General features: G+C 30.1%; 3 protein-coding genes across 3 annotated transcripts; 2 read left to right on the top strand and 1 right to left on the bottom strand.

Annotated features, from left to right (window-relative positions):
* The first annotated feature begins 3,455 nt into the window (after positions 1-3,455).
* On the top strand, positions 3,456-6,194 carry LOC123227326 (alpha carbonic anhydrase 1, chloroplastic). The gene is made up of 6 exons (XM_044652089.1): positions 3,456-3,634; positions 3,716-3,933; positions 4,247-4,353; positions 4,510-4,612; positions 5,453-5,632; positions 5,868-6,194. The coding sequence occupies exons 1-6, from the start codon at positions 3,559-3,561 to the stop codon at positions 6,015-6,017; spliced, it is 834 nt and encodes a 277-aa protein (XP_044508024.1). The 5' UTR covers positions 3,456-3,558; the 3' UTR covers positions 6,018-6,194.
* A 4,947-nt stretch (positions 6,195-11,141) lies between these two features.
* Positions 11,142-12,474, bottom strand: LOC123227157. Its single transcript, XM_044651841.1, has one exon. The coding sequence runs from the start codon at positions 12,354-12,356 to the stop codon at positions 11,481-11,483; it is 876 nt and encodes a 291-aa protein (XP_044507776.1). The 5' UTR covers positions 12,357-12,474; the 3' UTR covers positions 11,142-11,480.
* Positions 12,475-23,877: 11,403 nt separating this feature from the next.
* LOC123228337 (F-box/kelch-repeat protein At1g57790-like) lies at positions 23,878-26,389 on the top strand. The gene is made up of 2 exons (XM_044653693.1): positions 23,878-24,008; positions 25,007-26,389. Exons 1-2 carry the CDS (start codon positions 23,977-23,979, stop codon positions 26,109-26,111), a joined length of 1,137 nt encoding a protein of 378 aa, XP_044509628.1. The 5' UTR covers positions 23,878-23,976; the 3' UTR covers positions 26,112-26,389.
* Positions 26,390-27,134: the final 745 nt, after the last annotated feature.

The following is a 27,134-nucleotide window of genomic DNA, read 5'->3' as shown; positions in this document are numbered from 1 at the left end:
ACTTATCAGCTTTGGCCTATGGTCCTCACACTGTGGGGACTGGAGAACATCCAAGTTGATCGCTTTACAATATTGGAGAATCTCAATCCTTGATTTGAAGTTTTAGAGGAAAAGAGTGGTCATCAGGCAGCTCCTGGTCTGTTCATTTTTTGTGGCAAGTGCACTACACTGTCAACTTTCACTAGGAGCTGCTTTGGTGCATTTTTGTGTTGGGATAACCACTAGGCATATCCTTTTTATTCGACCCAACTTTATGGGTTCATCCCTCGAGGGGTCGCTTAGGTAGTAAGGGGGTGTGATTCTAAGGTGGAGAGTTTAGATTCAAGTTTTCCTGTAACATCTAGTCTAATAGTTGTAGAACCAATCGCTGGACTTGAGGTTTTATCTATTCAATACAATAAGTTTTAGGGCAATCCCGCTTGGGTGGGTTTTTCATTACTAAAAAAAGAAAAACTTCATGGATTCATAATTTTTTTGCCGTTCCCTTTCCTCTGTGTACTGTTATTGTTATCATCATAAAGTGAAATGATCTTAATGTTCATTTCCCCATGCAATGCCAAGAGCAGCTGTTATTTATAGATATTAATGATTAATTATACGTCAAGTAGGGTTTAGAGTTGAGAGAATATCACATGTTTTGCTATGTAAGACCAGCTGTGATTAATAAGAAGTTCAGAGTTTATCACATGTATGCATGCTGATAGGTTAGGGTTCATTGTTGAATTATTTATGTGTCACATGTATGCATGCTGATAAGTAGGCTTCACAATTCAGAGTATATCACATGTTTTGCTGTATATATACCTATTAATAGATCTCATGTATGATGTGTCTGATCTTTGTTCTAAGCAAAAATCTTTTACTCTGGTTAGATGAAATATTAAAGTGGATTAGACTGTTGCTTCTGATTCCATTGGCTAGATTTCCAAGCAATATATATATATATATATATTTGATTGAGGATATTATATCTTCTTGCACATGACGACAGAATATGTTTTTTATGTTTATCTAGGGTTGGATTTGAACTGAGTTTATTTAAATTTGAACTTGAGTTCAAGCTCAGTTCGAACAAGTCTAAAACAAGTCAACCCTATATAAGCTCGAGCTCGAGCTACTTGTCAAATTTATAAATTAAAAATTTTGATACAAAACGATATCGTTTTGACCAATATATACTAAAATGACGTTGTTTTAATAATGAACTAGTTAAAAGTTTGAGTTCGAAATGAACTCAAACTGAGTTCGAGCTTAACTTCCATGAACTCTACTATATATAAATCGAGTCAAGCTCGAACTCGGTTTAACTCGAATCTAACTCTGTGTTTACCTTTTGCATATCAATATTGATATATACTTCATTCGTGAGTTGATTACTTGTGGGGCTCTTACTTTCCAACATATTTCTATACTCTTTTCACTTACAAATATATTTATCAAGGAGTTGTCTCGAGAGCATTTTCTTTTCTTGTGTCTCCAATTGTAGGTTCGTGAGCGTTCATTATAATTGTAGAGAGTGTTAAATATTTTGTATTTATTATATTTCCTTATATTTGATTGTAATCAATTGTAATTCGTTTATTCCATTTTCATAGTATTAAAAATTCCTTTTCAAACAATATTGAACTTGTCTATATTGTACACTTTTTTTATAAATAGAGTAATGTTATATACAAAATTTTTGTTTATAATATTCTGTATAAATAATAATGTGTCATCATATAATTGAATAATTAAAAATTAAAAATAAAATAATATTTAATTATATAATAATACATTAATATTTATGTATACAATTATACACAATCTTATTGTATCGATAATATATAATCCAATTCGTAATTCTTTCAATCTACACAATAATGCAAACTTGATAGCCCCACGAACGGTGTTAACTGGAAAAAGGGGAAAATATTCAGCTGATATCATCGGAGAAAAGGAAAACTTTCTTGTTTAAAAGCGGTGTGTATGGAGGAGATTTTGAATTAAAAATAAAATAATATTTAATTATATAATAATATATTATTATTTATGTATAACTTTATGTCTATTCTTTGTGCATAACTTTATATCCATTGCTTTTGCATATAATGTTACTCTAAAAAATAGAACAATATTATATGTATTCACTTTAGATATATAATTGTGTATATATTTATATGTATCATCGTATAAGTGAATTTTATTTTATCTTAAATTCAAAATCATCTAATAATATGATAATACATATAAATATGTATATATTTATGTATTTAAGATGGGTACGTATAGTTTATTGGAAAAACTAATGCAGTCCAATCACTTAACCAAAAACGCTCAAAAGGATAGCTTTACCCTGATCAAATTCTATGTAAGCATATCTTTCGTTGCGCTTGACCGGATATCAGCATTATGGATGACCTAGTAGCTTCTGTTGCATTTATTTGGTGTAAAATATAATGAATTGTTTGGAATCCCCCATCGCACCAGATGAGGCACAAAAGAAAAAAGAGGAAGGACAGAAGGACGGCAAACCACAAGCACTAACTTTTATTTGTTTGGCCTAATTCCACTAACAAAGAACCAAAAGCAAATCCTGTAGTGAGACCACACACCCACATTCAGCTAAAGCATGTCAACCTGGGGAGGTTTCATTTGTGCTTCGAGAATAAAGCTGAAGGTCTGGACGCTGACATTACTGAAACCACCTCTTTAATTTTGACCCACAACTTTCCCATATTGGATTTTCAGCTTCTCTTTCTGAAGTGGTCACATTTCTCCTGTAATATGTCCGCATTCAATGATAAGAAATAAAAATGTACTGTCATATTTTGTTTAACATTCTCGAAATAATATTTAAAAGTAGTTTGAGTAATAAAAGATAAAAATTCTAAACATAAAAGTAAGAGATCAAATTTCTTCTAACCATCGCAGAGGAAAAGAATATGTCAATGGTAAAGTTGACGTTATGCTATAAAGAACGGTCGTAAGAAAGAGAAAACATATTTTTAGGAGTGTAAGTGTAATGTTTTTTAACTTTGTGAAGCAGTTTTTAACCCTAAAATATAAAAACCCTAAATAATAAGGTAAAAAGATAACTTTTTAAAACTAAAGTAAACAAGAAATTATTAGTTTTTCAAAACTAAGATGGAAAAATAGGATAAATTATTATTTTTTTAAATATAATATCTAAATAACATTTTTACATTTGATAGTAATAATAAAATTTAACAAATAAATAGATATTTAGATTTTTGGACCTTAATAAATGAGAGTTTGAGAATATACTAAACTTGCGTGGATAATATTGAGATGTGTGTGGATGGGTGTGCCTTACAAAAACTTGAAAAAAAAAAAAATGCTAAAAAAATAAAACAAACATAACTGAAGCTGGGAATCATTGTCATCCAAGTCACCAAACCGCACAATTATAATTCCATCTAAAAAGCAAAACTGTTTCAGTTGCCTGATAGCCAGGAACTAATTAACTTCTGTATAAATATATGCCCATTACAGCTTCTTTTAAACCAAATCACAACTATCATTTATTATTCTTTCCAGAGCTCATTCTATTACACAATGGCTACTAAATTTTCCTTCTCAATTCTAGCCATTTCATTGCTGCTAGTCGTTGCTTCTGCAAATCTTAATGAGGGTATTTTCTTCTTCCTTTTCTCTCTTTGATAATCTTGTTGTCATATGCTTGATTTGTTTAATGTTTTTTCTCTGCTTTCAGGGCATTTTCCTGTTGAATTTAGTTACACGGGTTTAAAAGGACCAGCGCACTGGGGAAGGTTGAATAAATCTTTCTCACCATGCTCGATGGGGAAGCATCAGTCTCCAGTTAACATTTTAACCAACCAAACCCACATCGACACAGCTTTGGGACCCTTAGCCAAGAATTATATCCCTTCTGCAAATGCCACAATCGTCAATTTAGGCTTTGTTATTGTGGTTTGTTCCTAAACTTCCACAACTTTTTTTTTTTTTTTACGAGGAATCCACCAAAGCCACCCGGTCCTACATTGGGGTCTGATCGACTATACCAGATAAATAAAATCCTAAATCAAATGATTGGCTCAACATTCATTGAATCGGGTCTTGCTCTGGAGCAAGCAGGTCTTGAACCCTTGCTCTCTTGTGGGCTTTGTATGGGGATTCCGCAACATATTCTGCATTGCATTATTCTATATCTTGCCATCTTGCTCCCATTTTGCACTATGAAATTGAAAAACTTGAATGTTGAACTGAAATTTTATGGATGTAGGTACATTATGAGGAAGAAATTGGAGAGTTGGTGATAAAGGGTAAGAAATACACCTTCAAACAGATGCACTGGCATACTCCTGCGGAGCACCGAATTGATGGACAAATGTATATTCTTTTTCCCTCTCTTCTCTTTCTTTTTATATCAACAATGTAGCTTAGAATTTCCACTCATTCTTCTTCTGAAATTACTTTTCTGAGTCTTTTTCTAAGCCAAAGCAAATAAGATTGATTTCTATAAAATCTAACAGAGATTTGTGACAGATTTGCTGCGGAGCTCCATGCAGTCCATTTGGCGGATGATGGCAGTGTTGCAGTTCTCTCAGTCCTTTACAAGTATGGTAACCCGGATCCACTTCTCAATAAGGTACACTTTTTCCAAAAAATTCTTCTTTTTGCTTATTTTATCATGTTAGGGAACTTAAAAAATATATATTGGAATTTACACACACCCCAAATTAAACCCATTTTGATTAGTTAGAATATTATAGTTTTACTTTTGCACTTTACAACCTCAAACGTATTTTAATAGAGTTTTCGAATATTTAACTAGACTTATTTTAACATTTCAAATAATATAAGATGTATATACAAATCTATTATTTCTCTTATGCTTTACTGATACAAAATTTATTTAAGAATGTCATAATGTTGCAAAAAAATTTTCAGTAACATTCCTTGCTTCTAAGTAGGGTTGGATTCGAGCCGAGCCGAGCTGGCTGTCTCGGCTCACAGCCAGCTCGGGCTCGGTTCGGTTTATTTATGGGCGGCTCGAGTTCGGCTCGTTTTTATCTCGGCTCGTTTTTCATATCAAAACGACATCGTTTTGTATATATATGGATCAAAACGATGTCATTTTATATAAAATTTTTTAAAAAAATTTACCGAGCTCAAGCTCGGCTTGAGCTCGATCGAACCGAGCAGAGCCCAGCTCGTTTTGGGCTCGAACCGAGCCGAGCCGAGCTCGAGCTCGAGCTGGCTCGGCTGGAGTCCAACCCTACTTCGAAGATGGGAAAACTCAAGAATAATGAATGAAACTACCCAGCTTCAAAATTATGCACCACATGTTTTTGCAACAAAATACCATTTTGCAGAAGTAGAAAACATTGCATTATGCCCCTACAATCTTCGAGATTACTCTGTCCATTCTTGCAAGAAGTAATTTATATTTATTCATCTATTTATAAGAATAGTTTGATGATTGCAGATAAGTAAATACTTGCATGAGCTTGGTGGGTCAAGCAATCATAAAGGAGTTAATAATATTCCAATGGGAAAATTGGATACCCATCACTTGAGGCGAAAGACAAATAAATATTATAGATACATGGGTTCTCTCACTACTCCTCCATGCACTGAAGGTGTCACCTGGACTGTCCTTGCCAAGGTATTTCTTTTTAGCCCGGTAACTTTCACATATAAATATTGCATCTCATGTTGGCCCGAAGAGTAGATTAAATGACAAAGGTTATGGAATCTTCAAAGAAGAGGGTTTGAGTCTAAGACTCGCTCATACCACACCAATATTAGACCCTTGACTTGGTCACTGAACTGGGTTTACCTGTTTGGTGAAAAAGAAAGTCTCATATACGGTTAATAACATAGGCTGACAAATTTTACAGGTGAGGTCAATTTCGAAGGAGCAGGTAGAGGCTTTGAGAGCTCCATTGGCGTCACATAACAAGAGAAATGCAAGGCCTTTGCAGACTCTGAATGGAAGAACTGTTGAACTCTACAAAGTTAAGAAAGGTCATCATCTTCTTCAAGTTTAGATGCCATATTGAAACAATAGAAATTGTACACCGCCTTTGTCCACCGCTTTTGTCCACTCTCTGTATTTATATCCTAATCTTTTAGTCTGATGAAATGTCATTATTGTCCACTTAACTTTTCTTAATTCCGATTATTGAGTCCTGATTAATTAATTATTTTGCTCATGATTTACTTCACCACTTTCCAATCTAGCCAATGGTTATCCCTATGTATTTTTTACCGGTTATATAAATTTAATCCTATTAATTTTGATTTTCACATAAATATCCTTAAAATTTCAAGTTGATACTTCTAAATTTTGCAAAATTTCAAACGATTATTAATAAAATCTATATCTATAATTCTAATATGCAATATTTGATCAATTTTAACAAGTTCTCGCCTAATATTCCCTTTAATTTCATCTATAATATATATTAATTAATCATTCTTTATAATTTGACCCTTATATCAAACAATAAAATTATATATACAATTTTTATTTTTAATTTTTAATTACTTAATCACATGATAATATATCATTATTTATACATATAACATTACTCTACGATAAATTCATTGTTACGTACATGGTGCCAAGAGTTTTACATTGGCATCAATGATGTCCACTGGTTGCCAAATTTTTAGTTTTTATATTAATATAATTTCTCATTTATAAAATATCTAAAATTTTGTTTAATTATATTCTATATATATATATATATATATATATATATATATATATATATATATATATATATATATATATATATATATATATATATATATTCATCATAAGTGATGTTGATATATAATTCATTATTAATTTATTCACTAATTTATGATAATTCAAAGTGGAGTAGTTATTTGATGATATAATTATATTATTGAATTAGTATGAAATATTGAGGATGACAAAATTGTAAAATTATATCTAGAAATTTTTATTTGGACATTATCTATTTTATAAAAAGAAAAAAAAGAAAAAAACATATGTGAATGATAGTTATGATTAAATATATGCAAGGGATTAAATGTGAGAAGGTTTATTAAAAAGTTAATAAATCTTATAACATTTTATAATAAAACGGTGGGTAACCACTTTAGATACATAAATATAGGGTTTGATTCAAAGTAAGTTTAAAACGAGTTTAGCTTGAATGAGCCCGAATATAAATGTGAGTATGAGTTGAGAAGTAAAACTAGAAACAAACCTGAAGTCGAATCTGAACTGGAGTCTTACTCAGCTTACTTGAATCCTTAGCAAACAACACCATTTTCAGCCCTACCTAAAGATAGGACTGGATTCAAAGTGAGTCTGTTTAGGCTTGAAACGAGTTTAACTCGAATGATCTAGAACAAGAGCTCAAAACAACGAACACAAACCCAATCACTATTGTGTGATTGAGCGAGCTTGAACTGAACTTGAGCCTAATTTAGTCCAAAATGAGCAAAAAACTAGTCGAGCCCTGTTCAAGCTCAGCTGGATTCGTTTTATTTCCAGCCTTATACAAATGTGCATACACTCATGTGTGTCAATATGCGATTATATAATTTTAAATTAAAAATAAAAAAAATCTAACCATATAATAACATATATGAATGTATATATATTTATATACTTAAAACAAGTATAACAAGTATTGCTCAAAATTTTATTATAAGCTAGTGATATATCTCCTTATGTAAGGATGCAACTTTTGGGCAAAAATGTAAAAACATTCATTGACCGTACCAATCAATTGAAAACTTATGCTTTGTCAAACTCCTAAGGAGTCTGAGGGCCTTTCTTGGATGTCGCCAATACAGCCCAACCTTCCACAACCCCAATTCCCTAATTTCACTCCTCACCTATAAATTTTGTCCTGCTTGTTAAAGTCTATTTTCAAAATGGAAAACGTTGGACTCTCGCAACTTTATTATATTATTTAATGTCTTCAATTATTTTTTCACTTTTATTGCAAAGTTTTATCCTGTAGAATTTTTCTTAACTTTATATTTAGTTGTTTAATGATAAATTTGAAAATTATTACGAGAATGTTAACACCAATATTAATTTCACTTATATCGAAGGAATTGCCGACCTTGTTATAAAATGATTGAATTTAAAATGGATATTACATATGTCAAAGTTTTCTTATTTATTAAGTTGTCAATAGTTCCCGTAAAACCCTAAATCATTTTGATGATTACAAAAACAAGTAACATGAGTGAAATGTGCTAACTTGACTAAATGCATGACTCAAGTCACGACTACAATAGACAAATCTTTAAAAATGCAAGAAATAGTCGATGAATGCCTGTTCGGGATAGATGAATGTTGTACCAAGTCAAGTAGGATAATGGCTCCAACGTATAAACGACTCGTCACCCTTACCTATTAGTACCTCTAACTTTTTAGTCGGTGTTTAATAGCTTGATGAACTCCCATTCAACTTTTTAGTCAACTAATTGGGTGTATCGTTCGTGTTTCGTTCTATCATCGCCAGCCATTCAATTCAATTTTATCGTCGTTGGTCATTCTTTGTTTCAATAGATGTTTCGGTTTTGCCACCCAATGATTTTACTTCTTTTTGAATTTATTTAGGCCAAAGGACAATGTCTGACCCAAAGTATGCGCATTTCTCAAGTTTTCCCCCCTTAACTTTGAAAATCTCATTTACCCACCCATGAATTGTTAAAATTAATTGAGTTCGTTAGCTATATTATTTTCCTCCTTTAAACCCTAAAAACTAATAATTTCACCCCAACCTAAGTTTTAAAAAACAGCATTTTTCCCTTAGGGTTTCCAGTTTTCAGAGTACGTTTTTTTATATCGTTTCTTCCTCTCTGACTGCTCTCCTGAGAGCGATCATCAACGACGAAGACGAGTCGTATATGATTTATGACAATTTCACTTCTTGTTCAGTCACGCGTGATTGTTCATTGTCAGCTACTACTACAAATTCCTTTTCCAAGCTATCGGGTGCTGCAAATTCACAGATGAAACAATTGATGAATCTTTGGGCATCACGGGTGCGATTGTATTGCATAGGGAATTTTTGCAATTCAATTGCTTTAGTGGTATAATTGATTAGGGTTCCAAAAGTTTTATATTTTTGTATAGACGTTCACTTTTAATAGCAAAAATTTTAATATCCTTTTTTAAATAAAATATTGCGTACAATTTAATGTAACGCAAAAAATGAAAATTTCAACAAATCAAAATTGAATAATCTAATGAGTAATATTATATGCATATATTTTTTTTATATAAAACTTAGATACATAGATGATATATCATCATGTAATTATGTGTTATTTTATTTTTAATACAAAATTATTTAATCACATAATCATATATCATATATGTATTTAAATTGTATAAAAAATTATATACGTATAATTTTATTGTAATTTAATATAAGAGAAATGGTGATATATATCAACAAGAAATACAAACTTTGATGTGTCATAACTCAACTCTTGAATTAATATTAATCTATATTTATCAAGTAACCTTTTTATATGTATTCTTCCATTTATTTTTTTCTACATCAAAATTTTTTATATCTAATATTATTTTTTGTCAAGTATTATTTACTCCTTTCATTGCATCCCCTAATTTTTTTTGTAAATCAATTAAAAGGGAAAGGTCAAAATTTGATAAAATAGTTTAACGCATATATGTTAGATCAAATTCATTTCATCTTGATTATTTCAAAATAAATTACAAAAATTGAAAAATTAAATCAATAGAAAAAAATATTGTCGAGATGGATTGTGTATAAAATATGTTTATATTTTACTTAGTGTTGGAGTGATGTTATTTGCTCCACATTTTTATCTTATAAAATATTTTTTGAAATAATAATTTTAGTTTTATGTCAAATTTATTTAATTCTAAATAATTTTAGAATTCTTCTGTATTCTTCCTTATTGGCATTTTTACTGTTTAGAGTTCCTGGTTTTGATATCAAATTTATACACAAAGGTTTAAAGATGGTAATTTTAATTCGAATTTAAAATTTGTGACATTTCTTAACCCTAACAAGAAAGAGTTTTTCTGATAGAAACGAGAGAAAGAATGGAGAATGATATCCCTTACAAGAATGGGAACGAGGATAAGGATTGAAATCTCTTTTATACCCTTCTCTATTGTTATCTCTATCTTGTTGTCATCCCTACTAAGTTTGAATGATTAAAAAATGGGATGCCAAATATGATTATGTAATTCAAATAGAAAAACCAATGAAACAATAAGATCTGATAATTTATAGCTTCATTAATGCCCGCCCAGTATTTAAAATTTAACCATTTTGTACTGATCATACTCATTTTTTAAATTGAACAAGATAAATATCTAATAGATAATCTCTAACTCAAACTAAACCTCCTCAGAAGCTTGATCTGCAAGTTGGGTGGGGTAAAATTTTGACTAAAATTCCATGGAAATACACAAACCCACTAGCCTCCAACTAGCTTTGCCCTTGGTGTGAATCAACCTGGTTATTACGTTAAAATTTCCTTAGACAAGTCTACTTTCTCTTAAGCATGTTTCACGCCAAATTCTTAAATTGTGATAACGATAAAATAAATTTAAAAGAATCAAAGAAAAATAAAATTAAATATTAGAAAGCCAGCTAGTCAAGATTCCAAACGACTGCACATCATTTTCCCACTCTAGGGTCAAATTTGACCTGTACCTCAACATGGACTTCCCACCTATCGCCCCAACCCCACGAAACCCAATTTCACTTTCAAGCTGATGTAATTTTTTTCCTTTTATTTTAAAATTATTCGATTAAATATTATAATTTTATTTATATAATTTATTTATATATATAATATTATTTTTAAAATTTTATCCCATTCAATTTTAAGTAATATTATATATACAAACTTATTTATATAATCTGATCTTATTTTTAAAATAAAAATAAAATAAATAATCATAAATTATCACTTCCATCTGTATATGTAAGTTAGTAATATTTATTCGTAAATATAGTTTTATTCTTCAAATCCAACTTTGCCAATAAAACTAAAAATAATATTATACATATTTATTTTTAAATATATAAATTATATATAATTATATAATTAGATATTATATTATCATTAATTTAAAGTTATCCAATTATATACGATATTTATATATTTGATCAACAAACTATATTTACACATTCATATCCTCCCAAGATTTTATTACAATCCAATTTACAAATAATTCCATAAAACCAAAAAAAAAACACTATATTGTATTTACAAGCACTTAATAATTTCGAAACAAAAAGGGGGGAAAAAAAAAAAAGAAAAGAAAAAGGTAAAAATTGATTTACCTTTTTAACCGGGCTGGGGAAACCGTTATTCGTTAATCCATTCCAGGTTCCATTTCAAAATTCAAGCAGGCCCCAGCTGACAACCCATCACGACCGGAAACTCTTCGGGTCCCACTCATTCACCTGCCCTATCTACACCAAATACGAATCCAACGCTCCACATCATACCACGTCATCCAACCAAGCATCAGATCTCCTACCAGACGTGAACCGCTTCATTCCACCTAAACCTACCGGTTCGCCATCCACGCTCTTACGCGCTTCACTGTTCCTCGGCGGCGTCTCAATGTCACCCGGCGGTAGACGCTCCCTTATATCATGACTCATCACTTTCCCGCCATTTCTTGATGGCGACACTCTCAATGTATCAGCTTTAGTTTCACTCTTTGTTCCTTTCTTTAAACCGGATCCGAATATTGACCGAAATTTGGAGAGAAACCCGGTTTTTCCTCCTTTTCCCGATTTGGTTTTTACAGTTCCCGTTCCCGATTCCGAGGCAGAGCGTTGGCGGTTCTTCAATGTACGACGATCCTTATTGGATCTCACTCTTCCCATGCAAGAAACCTTGGGAGACGACGGCTCAGCGAGTGTTGCATCCGATTTGAGAGTCGAAGCGGAGCGTTTCGGGAACCACCGGGTGTTCGCCGGTTTGCAATTCCGCTTACTTCTAGTATCAACAAACAATTTTTGCAGCTTCGGCAGACCGAAAATGGAGGGTTTGGCCTTCAAAGTAGTGGCGAATCTCTGTGAAGTTGAACTGGGATTGGGGTTAAGATTGGTTGAGTTTGAATTACCTTTCTGAGATTCCTTACGTTCATAGAATACGTTTCGATCAAACCAGTCAAACTCGGCATCTTTGGAAAGGCAAAAAGATTCGGGCGGGAAATCGGCCGGAATTTCGGACTGATCGGGTTGTTGATTATCGCGTCGGTTGTTATAGTCTTTGTCGGTGGCTAAGGTTTCACAGGCGATCTTATTATCGCCACCACCGCCTCCGGCACAGGCTGAGACTAGGGTTTCAAGATCCACTTGTGGCATATCCTTTCAGAAACAGAGAGATAAAAAATATCAGAGAAGAAGAGGAGGATGGACTTTCTGCCTTGTGAAAACTGTAGTTTTGTTTTGGAGGGAGCGTGTTTTCATTTATTGCTTTCGTAACCTGTCGAATGAGTCTGACTCTGTGGGCTGGGATTGGCTAGTATTTGTCTTTTAGTTTTCTTTTTACAAGGAATTATATATTATTAATACTGTAGGGTCGTTTTATTTTAATCCATAAATATTATTTTAAATTTTTATTATTTATATTATTTTATTTAATTTATTAATAATAATATAACAAATAATATAAATAGTATTTAAATTATTATTGTTATTTTAAATATTAAAAAATTATTAAAATAATTTTTATTTTATTATAATTATATTTTTTATTTATTAATATGTTAGATTAAAATGACAGTATTTTTTAATTAATATAATATATAATATAAAATTATTTTAAAATTATTATATCTAAAAGTATTTAAAAAAATTAATTTATTAGTATTTTTTTATTATGTGTAACTAAATATAATAATTATTTATACTTATTCATTTTTATAAAATTTTATTAAATATAATAATTATTTACGTTTAATAATCTGTTAAGTAACATATCTTCAAGATAATCTTTCAGTTTTGATAATAAAATATTATTCAAACCAAACTTTTTTTATATATATCTATTTTTTGTATATAATTTATATATATAAATAACGTATTATTATATGATTGAATATTATTTTATTTTTAATTTAAAATCACTTAATTATATGATAACATATTATCTATATGTTTAAATTATATACTAAAAATAAATATACATAATTTTATTATTATAATAATAATCTTTTATCTTCCCGTGGAAAACTTTTTGTGTCCTTCTAATACTTTCCTTAATTTACTAATTTATTAATTTGCAATTCCTTTATTACCCTTAGTGACTGTTTATTTAACATCTTCTAACCTTCGGCTATGGCAGCCTTATCAGATTAGTCTTAGTTAAAAAGCATTTATCCCAATTTTTGTCTTTATCTAAATAAAGAGTTGATCTTGATATGATAAACATATAAGCATCACTTTCTAATATTATTAGTATCATTCATCCCAATTTTTTATTCGAATTGTTGATATGATTTTTTGTTACCAATTGATATGCATAATTCGGATGAATTTCAAAGGTTTACATTGAACCATCAACTTCAAAGAGGCTTGATAGAAGTGGTTGTGTATGTCCTACTTAAACTCAAAGGATTGAGTGTATGTTATTTTTCGATTGGAGCCTTACTTACCATGTTGAAATACGTTATCCACTTATTTTCATTTTGTATTTAGGGTTTGACAACTTAAGTCACCTCGCCTACTATAGTTGAATATTGAGTTATATTAGAGTGACGAGAATCTAATCTTTGAGATTTGCAAGCTTTGATGTTACTTTTCCTGACTAGTTTAGATTTGTACTTTGGATATGGGAGCTAACATAATCATACATAAAAGACGCAAAATCTTTATGTTAGAGATGACATCCATGAGTCACTATTCTAGTCCACAAGGTCAATGCATTTGATTGCTAGCCTACTAGTCAATGGTTACATTCTCGATTAGAGTCATGATGGGAGTATGCTTACATCAGAAAATGGTGTATGTGAAGGAGGGTGTTGTTTGAGGTCGAGGACCATATAGTAAGAAATTAGGTGCGATGTCAATATGTGTCTCTACACCATGCGCTATTGGCTTTTGGTTCGTGGCACAAGCCTTTAGTAGGTTGTGTTAGCATGGGTTTGAGAGCATGGCTTCCCAAGATATTCTTTGTTACCCATCCTCAAAAGGTTCCAAAAGGGATGTTTTGGCCAAGAGTGATATATTATGAGAATTTGTTTGCCTTTTGCAATATGTGGAAAGAAACAGTAGGTTAGAGATTGACACTACTAGGACATATCTAATGCAAGCCCTTTTTGTAGTGCTAAATAATTAATGAGATTTCTCGCCATTAATTGATGAAGGCAATTGAAAGTGAAGATCAACTTTAGTAACGGTGTTAAGGCTCAAATAATTAATTATGATCAAACACAAGATAATTTTTTAATATAATTTGGTTTGTTCCTTATAAGCCTACGTCAATAATTATAATATTAACAATTTGGAGATAATATTTCAATTGAGTAAATACAATAATTATATAAAATAAGAGATAGAAAAAGAATTAATAAATTTTATATTTAGAACGAAACTGATATAATTTCTCATAGTTATAAGATTATCTCTTATAATTTAAATACAAATTTTAATAATAACGATCAAGAGATGATAACTTAGAAAGCTATTATTTTCCCTTGTGATGCAAAAATAGCTTTTCGGATAAATATTCATGATGTTAGATTACCATATAACACAAATAATGTATCATATTATATGGTTTTGACATGTAAATAAAGAGACAAATCACTTGATATTCTTAATATATAATAATAATAATAAAATAACAACAATAATAATAAAGTCACCTTACATTAAAAAAAATTGATTTTATTTTCATAAAGGGTGAAAATGTAATTTGGCATTATTAATTGTAAGGACAAACAATAATTATAAAAAAATTTATAATATATAGTTAAATGGTAAAGTTTATAAAATACAATTTTACTGGTGACAATTAATTAATTAATTATTGCATGAACTGACAGGATTTGTGGAGGTTGATGGGATTGCGAATACAAAAAAGATTATGATAAAACGTGAGCGTTTTGATTAAGAAATCGAGGCAGATTGCAATGAATTTTAATTCAACTCAAGTCATGTCCAATCTTGGACTAATTTAGTCATCAATGACGCTTTGTTTTCTCCATGTCTTCTATAATTTTTACAGCAAATTCAAAATTTAACCTTCAGTAACAAACAGTAACAAGGGCTGGTTAGTGGAGGGAAAATTAATTAAAATAAATAAAAATATTTTTGTTTATACATTTTTAGGTTAATATACAAAGGTTTAATTTATCTAAGCAAACAATAAATTTTTTACCCATTTTACTATTATATTGAAAATACAAGTTAAAAATATAAAGTTAAAAACGCAAAAGTTACTTTTGCCAAAAATTTAAAAAAAAATCAAAAATCAAAAATCAAAAAATACAAACCAAAAATCACCAGCAAATATCCTATAAGTAGTGTGGGGCAATCAACAAAATACATAAAAGCGGCAATATATCGATAATGGCTTCACAGGTTAGTTACCATTTATAATTTTATTTATTTGGTTTGTATCATTTTTATCGAACGGGTGTGAATAATTTATTGTGGGTATATGGGTATTGATTGTTGAGTGTTATTGATTGAATAAAATAATGTTTTTAGAGAATGTGCATCGGTTGTCGTGGTTGTCGTGGCGGTTAGGGTTTTTAGAGTCGAACCCTAAATTTGCCGACTTATGTGTATGAATGTTTTGAATGGTATATAGAGATGTAGTTTCGATGTTAATATATGTTTGAAAATGTAGCTGTTGAAGACGAAAATGCGCAAAGTTGTAGGAATCGCGCAAGCACTACGTAAACAGTGCTAACTGCGCCAAACGTCAACCACGTTTCTGCTCCAATGCCAACTGCATTACTGTGCCAACGCCAACCTCGCAATGTCTCGCCAACTGCGCTGACTGCATAATGTCACACAATCATGCAAAATTGTGCAATTGCACAATCACGCATTGTGTAATGTCGCACAATGACATTGTTTACAGAATGTGATATTTGCTTTGTAATTGTGTTTTTTATCTAGTTTTTTAAACTTTATTGAATGAAACTCATAACATTTCATTTTAAATGTGTTTTTTGTAGAAATTTCCAATTAATGATCAAGTGGGGGAGAGACGATTTCATGATACTCATGATTTTAGAGTTACAATCAATATTCGTAATCATAAAGATACGATGAAACATATAAGAGCAAAATTAAATTCAAAGCAGAAGATATTATTTAGACAAACATGTTTCAAACATTTTTTAAATCTTGAAGTGCATGGATATAGTTCGATCCTATTACATAGTGTATTATTTCAGCAAGTGAATAAGGGTGAGTTGGGAAAGGTGTTTTGGTTTAGATTAAATGGGGTCAATTATAAAATTAGTTAGATTGAGTTTGCTATAATTACTGAATTGAGGTTTAGTAGAGAAGCGAATATAACTGAATTCATAACAATAGATTCATCGAATTTTAGAAATAAGTACTTTCCAAGTGATAAATTTGTGACTCATGATGATCTCAGTAAAAGTTTAATGTCTAAGGCATGGGGAAACAATGATGAAGATGCTATCAAAATAGTTGGATTGTATATAATACATTATGAATTATTAGGAGCAGATAATCAAAATCATCACTATAGGTGGCCGAATTTTGCATATGAATTTTTACAATATTGCAACTTTGATTCATGCACAAACGAGAACACATTGTTTCTACAAATCCATCTTAATTTATTTTTCTATTAATTGATACAAATGTTTAAACTCCACTAACATATTTTAGACTGTTATCACCTCCTTTAACTCAATATTCACCATATCCAAGCAAATATATTAGTTTTCCCATTTTTCTTGAACACACAAAATTTTAAATAATTAAGTAACCCAGAAACAGAATAGTTAGAAACAAAGAAAAAACTAAAGGAAGCACGCAAACCACGCAAACACAAACCACACAAATGCGAACCACGCAAATGTAAACTGCGCAAACCCAACAATTTACTAGAAAAATACAGTGATTTCCGTTTTTACTTAGATCTGGGCACCAAAGCAATTGAATGTACAAATAATATAAATATTTATAAAAAGATTCAAGTACTCAGAGATCATCATTAAAGTTTTTAACTTTTTATCTCTAGAAAAGTTATTAATTTCACAGTTTTTTAATACAGGTTGCTATTTATATAAAAGAAATTTACTTGCTATATAATGATGATGAATGACAAAGAAAACAGTTAAAATGTGTTGTCATCGAACTGTTAACAGAAGAAGAGTGTTGAGAGAAGAAATGATGGTGAAAATAAGATGAAAACTATGAAAGTAGATTAGTTAAATAAAGTGAGAAAAATTATTATTAAAATAAAAATATGAGTTTGTTTATAAAGATAAAAAGTATCATGGTTGGACTAAAAATGTACAAATGAAAACATATTTGTTTATTTTAATTAATTTCCCATTAGTGGAATCACGTTGGATCCTTTTTTGGTATAAAAAATTTCGATAGAATAAAATAATTATTTATTTGGGCCAAAGGACTATTTCCCACCTAAGTTTAGGTGTTATTTCAAAGTCACATCTATGAGGTTTAAAAAATTTGAAATCTCATTGTTATTTTACTAATAATATTATAAAATTTATTATATTTTCTTTCATAACTTTTAAAAACTAACAACTTCACCCTTATCTAAAGTTTTCTACTTTGAAAAGTCATATTTTTCTCCCAAATTTTTTCTTCACCTCTCCGGCCACCATCTCCAACACCGACGACCTCTTCTCTCTATCCTAAATGGTTTATCAATGCATGTAAACAAATCTACAACAAATCTCTCCGTTAGAGACGAAGAAATCTGACGAGATATGAGAGAGATTTCAGATCTCTTCATCAACGAAGAGATTTGAAATCTCTTTATTGTCAACAAAGATCTCTTCGTTGACGAAGAGACTTCGTCATCGTCCTTTCCTAATTGCCAGAGAAAGTGGCCCAAGGAAAAGAAGAAAATTCTACGGTTTTTTTTTGGGGGGGGGGAAAATATGATTTTTCAAAGTTAAAAAACTCTATGAAGGGGGAAATATTAGTTTTTTAAACTTAGGAGAGAAAAATATAATTAATTTTTTAATATTATTAATGAAATTATAATTTTACCCTTATTTTTAACATAAAATTTTAACCTCAGTTGATTAATAAATAAGACTTTAGATTTTTCAAATCATATGAGTGTAACTTTAAAATCACACCTAAACTTTAGTGGAAAATAGTCCTTTGGCCTTATTTATTTTTCTTTTTGATATTTTTCATTTTAAATCAATGAATTTTTACATGAGGTTATAAGTGACACCAACCTTTCAAGACTAATAAAGTACAAGCCAAAAGCCTTATTTTCACTGGGGCTTAGTGCATCTTCAAATTTTTTTTCTATTAAGTTTAAAATTTTAAATATTTATTTGTTTGATAAATTTTATTATTATTATTATTAGAGATAAAATTTTTATTCGAAAAAATTATCTTATTTTTTATCTTAATCTTAAAAATTAATAATTTTTTCTTAACTTAATTTTAGAAAATTATATTTTCACCCTTAATATCTAAGATTTCATATTTTAGTGTTAACAACCGCACTCTCAAAGTTTAAGACAATGCACTTATATCTCAAAAAATTAATTCTCTTTTTCTAATGACCTTTTTTCTTGGTAATTCACTTTGACACGTCATCAACCCATCACCAACACCTTTTCTCTCTCCCCAAGTTTCTCGAAGCAGAAACCACCAAAAGTTAGACCGAAATGATTGTATTTATTACACAAATTTGTGTGACAAATTACACAAATCCATGCGTCAATCAACACACAGCTCGACCAAATGATGTCTAGATCTGTCTGAAGTAAACATATTAAATAATAAGATTAACTAAAACTAAAATCAATTACTATTTCAAATGTCACAAATAATATATACTAACCAACTTAATATACACAACAAAAAATAAATAAATTTGAAAAATATAAATAATTTAAAATTATAAAAATATATTATATTTTAAGTAAATATATTAATATAATTAGGCGAACAAAGGGATGAGAAAGAGGCAAAGAGGGGAAGAGACATATATCTTCGTCCTTGATTGTGATAATATTTTTTGTCCTTATCCTCGTTCCCTTCTCTATTTTTATTATAAAATCTCCTTTTCGTTAAGGTCAAAGTGGGTTGAAGTCTCCAAATTTGAATCAAAATTGTCATTTCTATCTCTACATCTTTTGCCTTATATTAAGATATATGCTTATTACATTTTAGAAAATGATTTTATCATTTTAATATTCTAAACTTATCTTTCATAAAATAAAAATAAGCTGCATTGATTGTTGTTTATATAATTTTTGTAGTCTTATGGCAGTGAAGTGGCAGAAACCATGTGATATGTTGAGCTGTAGGAAATAATTCATTCTAGAAAAAGATACTTAAGTACATTGAGAAATATACATAGATTCTTATATATGAAACAGGTAAATCTTATTATTATTTTTTTGTTTGAGGGCGAATAACTTGCACTAGGGCTGGATTCGAGCCGAGCCAGCTCGGGCTCGAGCTCGGCTCGGCTCGGTTCGAGCCCGAAACGAGCCGGGCTCTGCTCGGCTCGATCGAGCTCGAGCCGAGCCCGAGCTGGCTCGGTTAATTTTTTTTTTAATTTTTTATTCAAAACGGCGTCGTTTTGATTTATATATATACACAAAACGATGTCGTTTTGATATGAAAAATGAGCCGAGCCGAGCCGTTAACGAGCCGAGCAGAAAACGAGCCGAACTCGAGCCGAGCCGAGTCAGCTCGAGTCGAGCTCGAGCCGAACTCGAGCCGGTTATAAAAAAACCGAGCCGAGCCCGAGCTGGCTGCGAGCCGAGCTCGGCTCGGCTCGAATCCAGCCCTAACTTGCACTGAATAATTAACTAGATTTTATAATATATGTTATAAACAAACCCTCTATACAATTAATTTTGGATAAAACTATGTGATTCTACTTTATATATACAAATATATATATATTTATATATGTCATTAAATGATTGAGTAATTTTTAATTAAAAATAAAATAATATTCAATAATGTGATAAAAAATATATATACATATATATAGTATTTCTCATTAATTTTTTAATAAATTTCTATAATAATTGCTTTGAAAACATTGAACCACTTTGGTTGGTTCATTAGTTGAATCAAATATTTCATTGGTGCTTTCATGCATCTTTTAGTTTATTTAAATTATTGAATATTAATGTATGATAGTCAAATCGTATATCATATCATATATTAAAAATCTAGTTTTTCGTATCATGTATTAAATATCATATCATATATAACTTCAATAAAATAATAAAAAATTATAATGGGTATGTCATCATTTTAGAAAATATCACAAATACCCTTAAAAAATTTTAAATTTTTCATATTCATCTCTATTATATCATCATTTACTTTAAAAATATATATTAATGTGTATCAATAAAATGTATTATATTATATAATATATCCACTGTATCATATTAATTCGATACATCTTATGATACATATCGTATTTCTCATGTATTATATTGTATATCGTAAGATATTAATAACTATATACTGATGTAGGTTCTTTCTTTTCCTTTTAATTTATGTTGAATATTTCTAACTATTAATTATTTTTAATGCTAACTCAAGCATATATCTAACCATGGAATTTCATTGTATGAATATGTGTTAATAATTGATTTATTTTCTTTACTTGCTTAAAAAGATATTCCCCTAATTTATTTAGTTTTACCTAAGTTAATTTAAATAATATAAGACGATTTATAAGATTTTTCATCATCAACTGAAATATGTAATTCAAAATCTTTTGTAAAATCAAGATCCAGTAAGATTTTATTGTATGTTATAATAAAAATATAAAAAGTGAATAAATAATGGAAACTCTTAGAGCTATTTTCTAATGAAATTAAGGATGCTTTTGGTTCTAGTAAGTTTTATTATCAAAAATAATTATTTAAAAGATTATTTGGTATAAATTATTATAATATTTGATAACATCTGGTAAAAATTGGTGTGTATAAATAATTATTGTATTTGATTGGAGGTTAAAATAATGATTTATCAAATTATAAGTTAACTACAAAAGAAGTTAGAAGGGATATTAGACTACCCTCTAAAGTTGCACAAGTCAATCTCATATCATATGCATTTCAAATAGAAGATACTATTGAAATGAATGAACCAATTAATTTTACCTAGACTTGTCAAAATAAACATAAAACAAAATGGTTAAAAGTCATGAAAGAAGAAATTACTTCTCTATTGAAATATTAAACTTGGTCTTTGGTTAACAGACATGTTAATCAAAAGGTAATAGGATGTAAAAGGATTTTCAAAAGAAAACATGGTATTCTGGTATTGAAAAGGCTAGATTTAAAGATAGGGTAGTTACGAAATGTTTCCCATAAATAGAAGACATTGATTATCATGAGTTTTTTCACTAGTTGTTAAACATTCATCTATTATGTTGATGTTATATATTATTATTCTATTTGATCTAAAATTAGAACAAATGAATGTTAATACTGTTTTTTTACACAGAAATCTTAAAGAACGAGTTTCTATGGAACTGCTAAAGGGTTTTGCAAAAAGAGTACTGAAAACAAAGTATGTTTGTTGTATAAATCAATTTATAGTTTGAAACAATCTCCTAGGCAATGGTATAAAAGATTTAATGATTTTAATTTTGTCTATTGGATTTTTCAGATGCAATTTTGATCAATTTTTGTATTTTAAAAAATATGATAAAGGTAGTTATGTTTACTTACTAATATATGTTGATGACATGTTTACTGCTTCTAAAGATATGAATGATTTGCAAGGTTCAAATATGTGCTTGAAACTGAGTTTGAAAAGAAAGATTAGGCTCAACAAAAAGAATTCTAACCATGGATATTATTAGAAATAGAGACAATGGAACTCTCATGTTGCTTCAATCTGGTTATGTTAAAAAGGTTTTAGAATCGTATGATATGTTAAATGCCAAACTTGTTAGCACTCTTATAGGAGTTGCCTTTAAACAGAAATTTGTTGTGGATGGATTATCTTGTGTTGAACATGAATTTATGAAGAAAATTTTTTATTTAAATAGGATTGGTAGTTTAATGTATGATACGATTGGTAATGGACCTAATATGATATATGCAATTAGTTTGGTGAGTAGATTTATGAATAAACCTTGTAAAGAACACTAGAATGCAACTAAATGACTTTTGAAATATTTAAAAGGGTTACGTGATATTGGTTTGTTATACTTTTCTAATGAAACTAACCAATTTCTTGTTAAAGGCTATTGTGACTTTGATTTTGCAACAGATTTAGATAAAAGAATATAGTTAACAAGTTATGTTTTCATTTTTTGTGGAAGAGTTTTGAGTTGGAAGAGAAAAATGCAACACATTGTTGCACTATCAACAACTGAAGTAGAGTATGTTGTTTTGATAGAAGTTATGAAAAAGGCTTTATGGCAAAAAGGAATTATAAGAGAACTTAGGTTAGTTAGCAATATACCATTGGTCTATAATGATTCATAGAGTGCTCTCCACCCATGAAGGAACAGTGCTTTCCATGAGAGAACAAGGCACATTAAAGTTAGATTACATTTTGTGAAAGACATTCTAACCATTGGACAAGTCAAAGTAGAGAAAATTTGAACTGATGAAAATCCAGTTGATGTGTTAACCAAGATTGTGTCAATAAGTTTAAGGTAGTTTTAGACTTGTTCAATATTGGTTATGTCTAGTTTCTTGTTAAGTATGTAGGGGTATTCTCTAGTTGTTAAACTTGGTCAGTTAAAGATAAGATGAAGTTTGTGAAATATATGTCTTAAACTTGTAATTGGAATGACTTGTTTGTAATTCACTAATGCAGGGGCTTATATGTTATTTCATAGCAAAATAGTCATTTTGGTGGTCTAGATATTTTACTAACTTTGAGTATAAAAATCCACAGTTATTTCCCTAGGTAAAATTTCGAAAGAATTCTGCCTCAATTTTGAATAAAAAATTAAAGAAAAAATAGGTTATTTGAAAATCGATTCGGATATCAATTTTAAAATATAAAAAACTGGTTAGCTTGAGTGACAAAAGAGAAGACTTCGGAGTATTAGTTCAAGTCTCTTTTGATAACATATTAAGATCAAACTCTTAACTTATTTGATTTAGTGAGTCTGGGATCAATCACTAGATGCAAGATTTGTTCTTCTTTATATGATTGGCTCTATCTAATGAGACGATCTAATTCAGATGAGATTTTTTATTATCAAAAAAATAATTTTAAATCAATTAATCGAACCAAATCAATTTTTAAAAATTTGAATAAGAAATAATATATTATTGAACATATTTTTAAAAAAATAGAAAAAATTAATAAAATAGGATAATATTTTAAAATTTAGTTCAAAATTGATTAATCAAAAATTCGGTTTGATTAATTAATAGTTTTTATTCAATTTAAAATCAATTAATTTTTAATTTGATTTATTTTCAATTAATAATTTGCTCTAAAACGAAAAATTGGTTTAATTCGAAAAATTAATAAATTAGTTTAGTTAACTAATTTTGAATACTCCAATGAGACTCCGTTACTTCCATTAGGCTGTCTACGTCATAGAAAGTCAACAAAATAGTCTAAACGAATAGTTTATTACTGATGTGGCATCTAATGAATGGTTGTCTAATTTATCTAGTATGATCTTTTTCATATCAGATCTCAATTGGTCTTTACACGTGTTGCGTGTCAACACTAATACATATTGCCTGCCTCCCTTCTTTCTCCTTCACTTCTCATTTTATTTTAATAGAGGAATTGGCTTCAATTGGTGCTCACTATGGCTGGGAAAAAGAGAAGGAAACTGAAATTGTAAGTCGTTTTCTTACTATCAAGTGAAAACTCTGTAGTTTTACTTAATTTTGTTTTCTAAATGTCTGTCTATTTCACAATTTGATTCTAGGGTTAGAGGAATTAGATGATGGAACAAATTGCTGGTATTGAAATTCAATTAATGAAAATTAAACTCAATTATCGACATCTTAATGTGTTTTCGAATTGAGCTTCAGTTTCTGCTCCTTTGGGAACCTTTTTTGGGGTTTAGGAGTAGGGCAATCTGGGTTTAGGGCTAATGTATCTTGATGAATCTGAAATGACGTTGAACCTTTTGGTAGTTTTTCCAGTGGGTCTTTAAAATGTGTTCTGTTTAAATCCTTGTTTTATTGTAGGTGTTGTGAGTTGTGATCGTTTGAATATAATTGGACTGAATGATAGAGTTGTTGTCAAAATTTTTGAATGGAATAAGTTTTTGTAGCATTTTCACGGTTGGGACTCTTCATTACAATTTGATCAGTCGGAATTTTTGAAGGTTCATCTTTGTGCATCAGAGTTTCAGTCTGAAGCACTTAGTTTATTTGTGGCGGATACCATTTGTCGTAGGTTTTTAAATTACATTTTCACAAATCAAGTATATTGGAGTAGTTATTTTCACTATATGTTGTTATTTTGTAAATATAGTTTTTTAAGGGTATCTTTCATCATAGTCATTGCTCCTTAATAAATTTCAATAATTTAAATGAGTATTTGGGATGCCTATGGTAATTCCCTTTTTAGTTTTTCAAGCCTCATCTGTTAGTTTCTAGAGATAGCTGATAACTCATATTGCATTGGATAAGAGTGGAATTGATATTACTACGATTCATGTGAAATTTCAATAAAATATATTGGTTCCTTTTTGGAAATTTTTTTTTTCTTTTTAATTATAGTTTAATCGCTTTGGGGTCAAGTTCTGTATTAAATATCTCCTTTGAAGTATTTTTCTAGCTGATACAAAATTTAAGTCATTAAAGAGGCTCTGTTGGACTTTGTAGCTTAGCTGAAACAGGGGCGGATGGTGAAAGAACAGTTTCTGATGATAAGAAGGAGAACTTGGAACTACGAAATTGGTCTGACATTCCTCCTGAACTTTTGGAACTTATAATGTCCCGTCTAACATTAGAGGCTAACATTCGTGCCTCAGTTGTATGCAAAAAGTGGCATGGCCCTGCTGTTTCTGTTCGGGTGGTAAACCAATCGCCATGGCTCATGTACTTCCCTAGATATGGCAACTTGTATGAGTTCTATGATCCTTCTCGGAGAAAGACTTACTCCTTTGAGTTACCAGAGTTGTATGGATCTACGGTTTGTTACAGTAAAGATAGTTGGTTATTGCTCTACAAAATGAGAACTCATCGTGTGTTCTTTTTTAATCCCTTCACCAGGGATATGATCAAACTGCCAAGATTTGAGTTGACATATCAGATAGTTGCCTTCTCGTGTGCCCCAACATCTGCCAACTGTGTAGTTTTCACAGTGAAGCACATCAGTCCAACAGTTGTTGCTATCAGCACTTGTCATCCAGGGGCAACAGAATGGGTTACTAATAATTACCAAAATCGGCTTCCTTTTGTTAGTAGTATATGGAATAAGCTTGTTTTTTGCAATGGAATATTTTACTGTTTAAGTCTCACTGGTTGGTTAGGGGTTTATGATCCAGTGAAGCGTGATTGGGGTGTTCTTGTTGTGCCTCCACCCAAGTGCCCTGAAAACTTTTTTGCCAAAAATTGGTGGAAGGGGAAATTTATGGTTGAAAGCAAAGGGGACATCTTGGTTGTTTATACGTGTTGTAGTGAAAATCCCATTATATATAAGCTAGACCTTTTAAACATGGTCTGGGAAGAGATGAAAACCCTTGATGGGGTAACACTTTTTGCAAGTTTCTTGTCATCTCATTCAGGAACTGACCTTCCGGGAATAATGCGGGACAGTGTGTACTTCTCTAAAGTTCGTTTCTTTGGAAAGCGTTGCATATCATTCTCTCTTAATGATTGTCGATACTATCCTCGCAAGCAATGCTATGACTGGGGAGAGCAAGAAGCCTTTGAGAACATTTGGATTGAACCACCCCAGGAACGGGGTATCTTGCCTTTCATTTGAAGAAAACCAATGACACGAGAATCTGCTCTAGTTAAGATTATATGGCAAGCTCGTTTATCTCATATCTCCTCTTGTCAGTTAATTTTAACTGTTGGAATGCCATTGATGCTGTCTATGTAAGTAGTTGCTACCTTTGTTACTCTGCAAAAGTAACAGAATTGAACCGATTGCAATGTGCTCGGTACCAGTAGATGCTCCTGGAAAAATTCATGTAATTTTGAATTTTCTTAATATAAATTTCTAGCTGGTTTTGTTGATTCAAAGTCAGTGTGCACCAATTTGTGATGTGGTTTAAATCTCTCTGAAGTAGTTATTTTGAACTATTTTCAATGTAGATTGCCTTGTGCTAGTTCTTAACATTTTGTAAGTGGGGCTTACTTGCTTTTATTTTTATGTTAATATTAACCATTCACTGGTACAAGCTTTGAGTTTCAAAGTTGGGGCTGAAATGAGGTCTTTACCTAGATTCCCAGAATCTCAAATGCGGCCTTGCACAGTAAATTCTATTGCCATATTACTGTGTAACAAGAATGGAAAAAGCAACGAAGGCATACGAGGCAATAGATTCTTTTTGTTCATCTTGGAAGAGAACCACTTCAAATTTTACTCCTCCAATTTCATACTTAAAACTTGCAAAAAAATATATGCAAAAGACTTCGAACCAATAGAGCTCTAAATAATAGTTTGGTATTGATAATTTATCTTCCTTGTGAAAAGCATTTAAGACAGATTTTCCACTTTAATTAAATTATGTATACCCATTTCAGGTATATAAATATACATACTTATATATGTCATTTTATGATTGAATAATTTTAAATTAAAAATAAAACATTATTCACTTATATAATAATATATAGAAAAATATACATATTTATATATCTAAAATGAGTTAATATAATATTACTCTACACTTAAAAGATTGTACTTAATAAAACGTTTAAACTTTACTTACAAGGATTGGTTGGTTGATGATAATTAATTTCAATTTTTTATTTAATTTATAAATAATAAAAAATTACA

Source organism: Mangifera indica, chromosome 10 (assembly GCF_011075055.1).
Source record: "Mangifera indica cultivar Alphonso chromosome 10, CATAS_Mindica_2.1, whole genome shotgun sequence".
Classification (NCBI taxonomy): domain Eukaryota; kingdom Viridiplantae; phylum Streptophyta; class Magnoliopsida; order Sapindales; family Anacardiaceae; genus Mangifera; species Mangifera indica.
This window is presented reverse-complemented; position numbering and strand designations above follow the sequence as displayed.

Bases quoted from the DNA above. Each gene is read 5' to 3' on its own strand.
- LOC123227326 (XM_044652089.1), top strand. From the start codon at position 3,559: ATGGCTACTAAATTTTCCTTCTCAATTCTAGCCATTTCATTGCTGCTA. The intron at 4,613-5,452 runs GTACACTTTTTC...TGATGATTGCAG, and splicing joins CGGATCCACTTCTCAATAAG to ATAAGTAAATACTTGCATGA. The intron at 5,633-5,867 runs GTATTTCTTTTT...CAAATTTTACAG, and splicing joins CCTGGACTGTCCTTGCCAAG to GTGAGGTCAATTTCGAAGGA.
- LOC123227157 (XM_044651841.1), bottom strand. From the start codon at position 12,356: ATGCCACAAGTGGATCTTGAAACCCTAGTCTCAGCCTGTGCCGGAGGC.
- LOC123228337 (XM_044653693.1), top strand. From the start codon at position 23,977: ATGGCTGGGAAAAAGAGAAGGAAACTGAAATT. The intron at 24,009-25,006 runs GTAAGTCGTTTT...TGGACTTTGTAG, and splicing joins AAGAGAAGGAAACTGAAATT to CTTAGCTGAAACAGGGGCGG.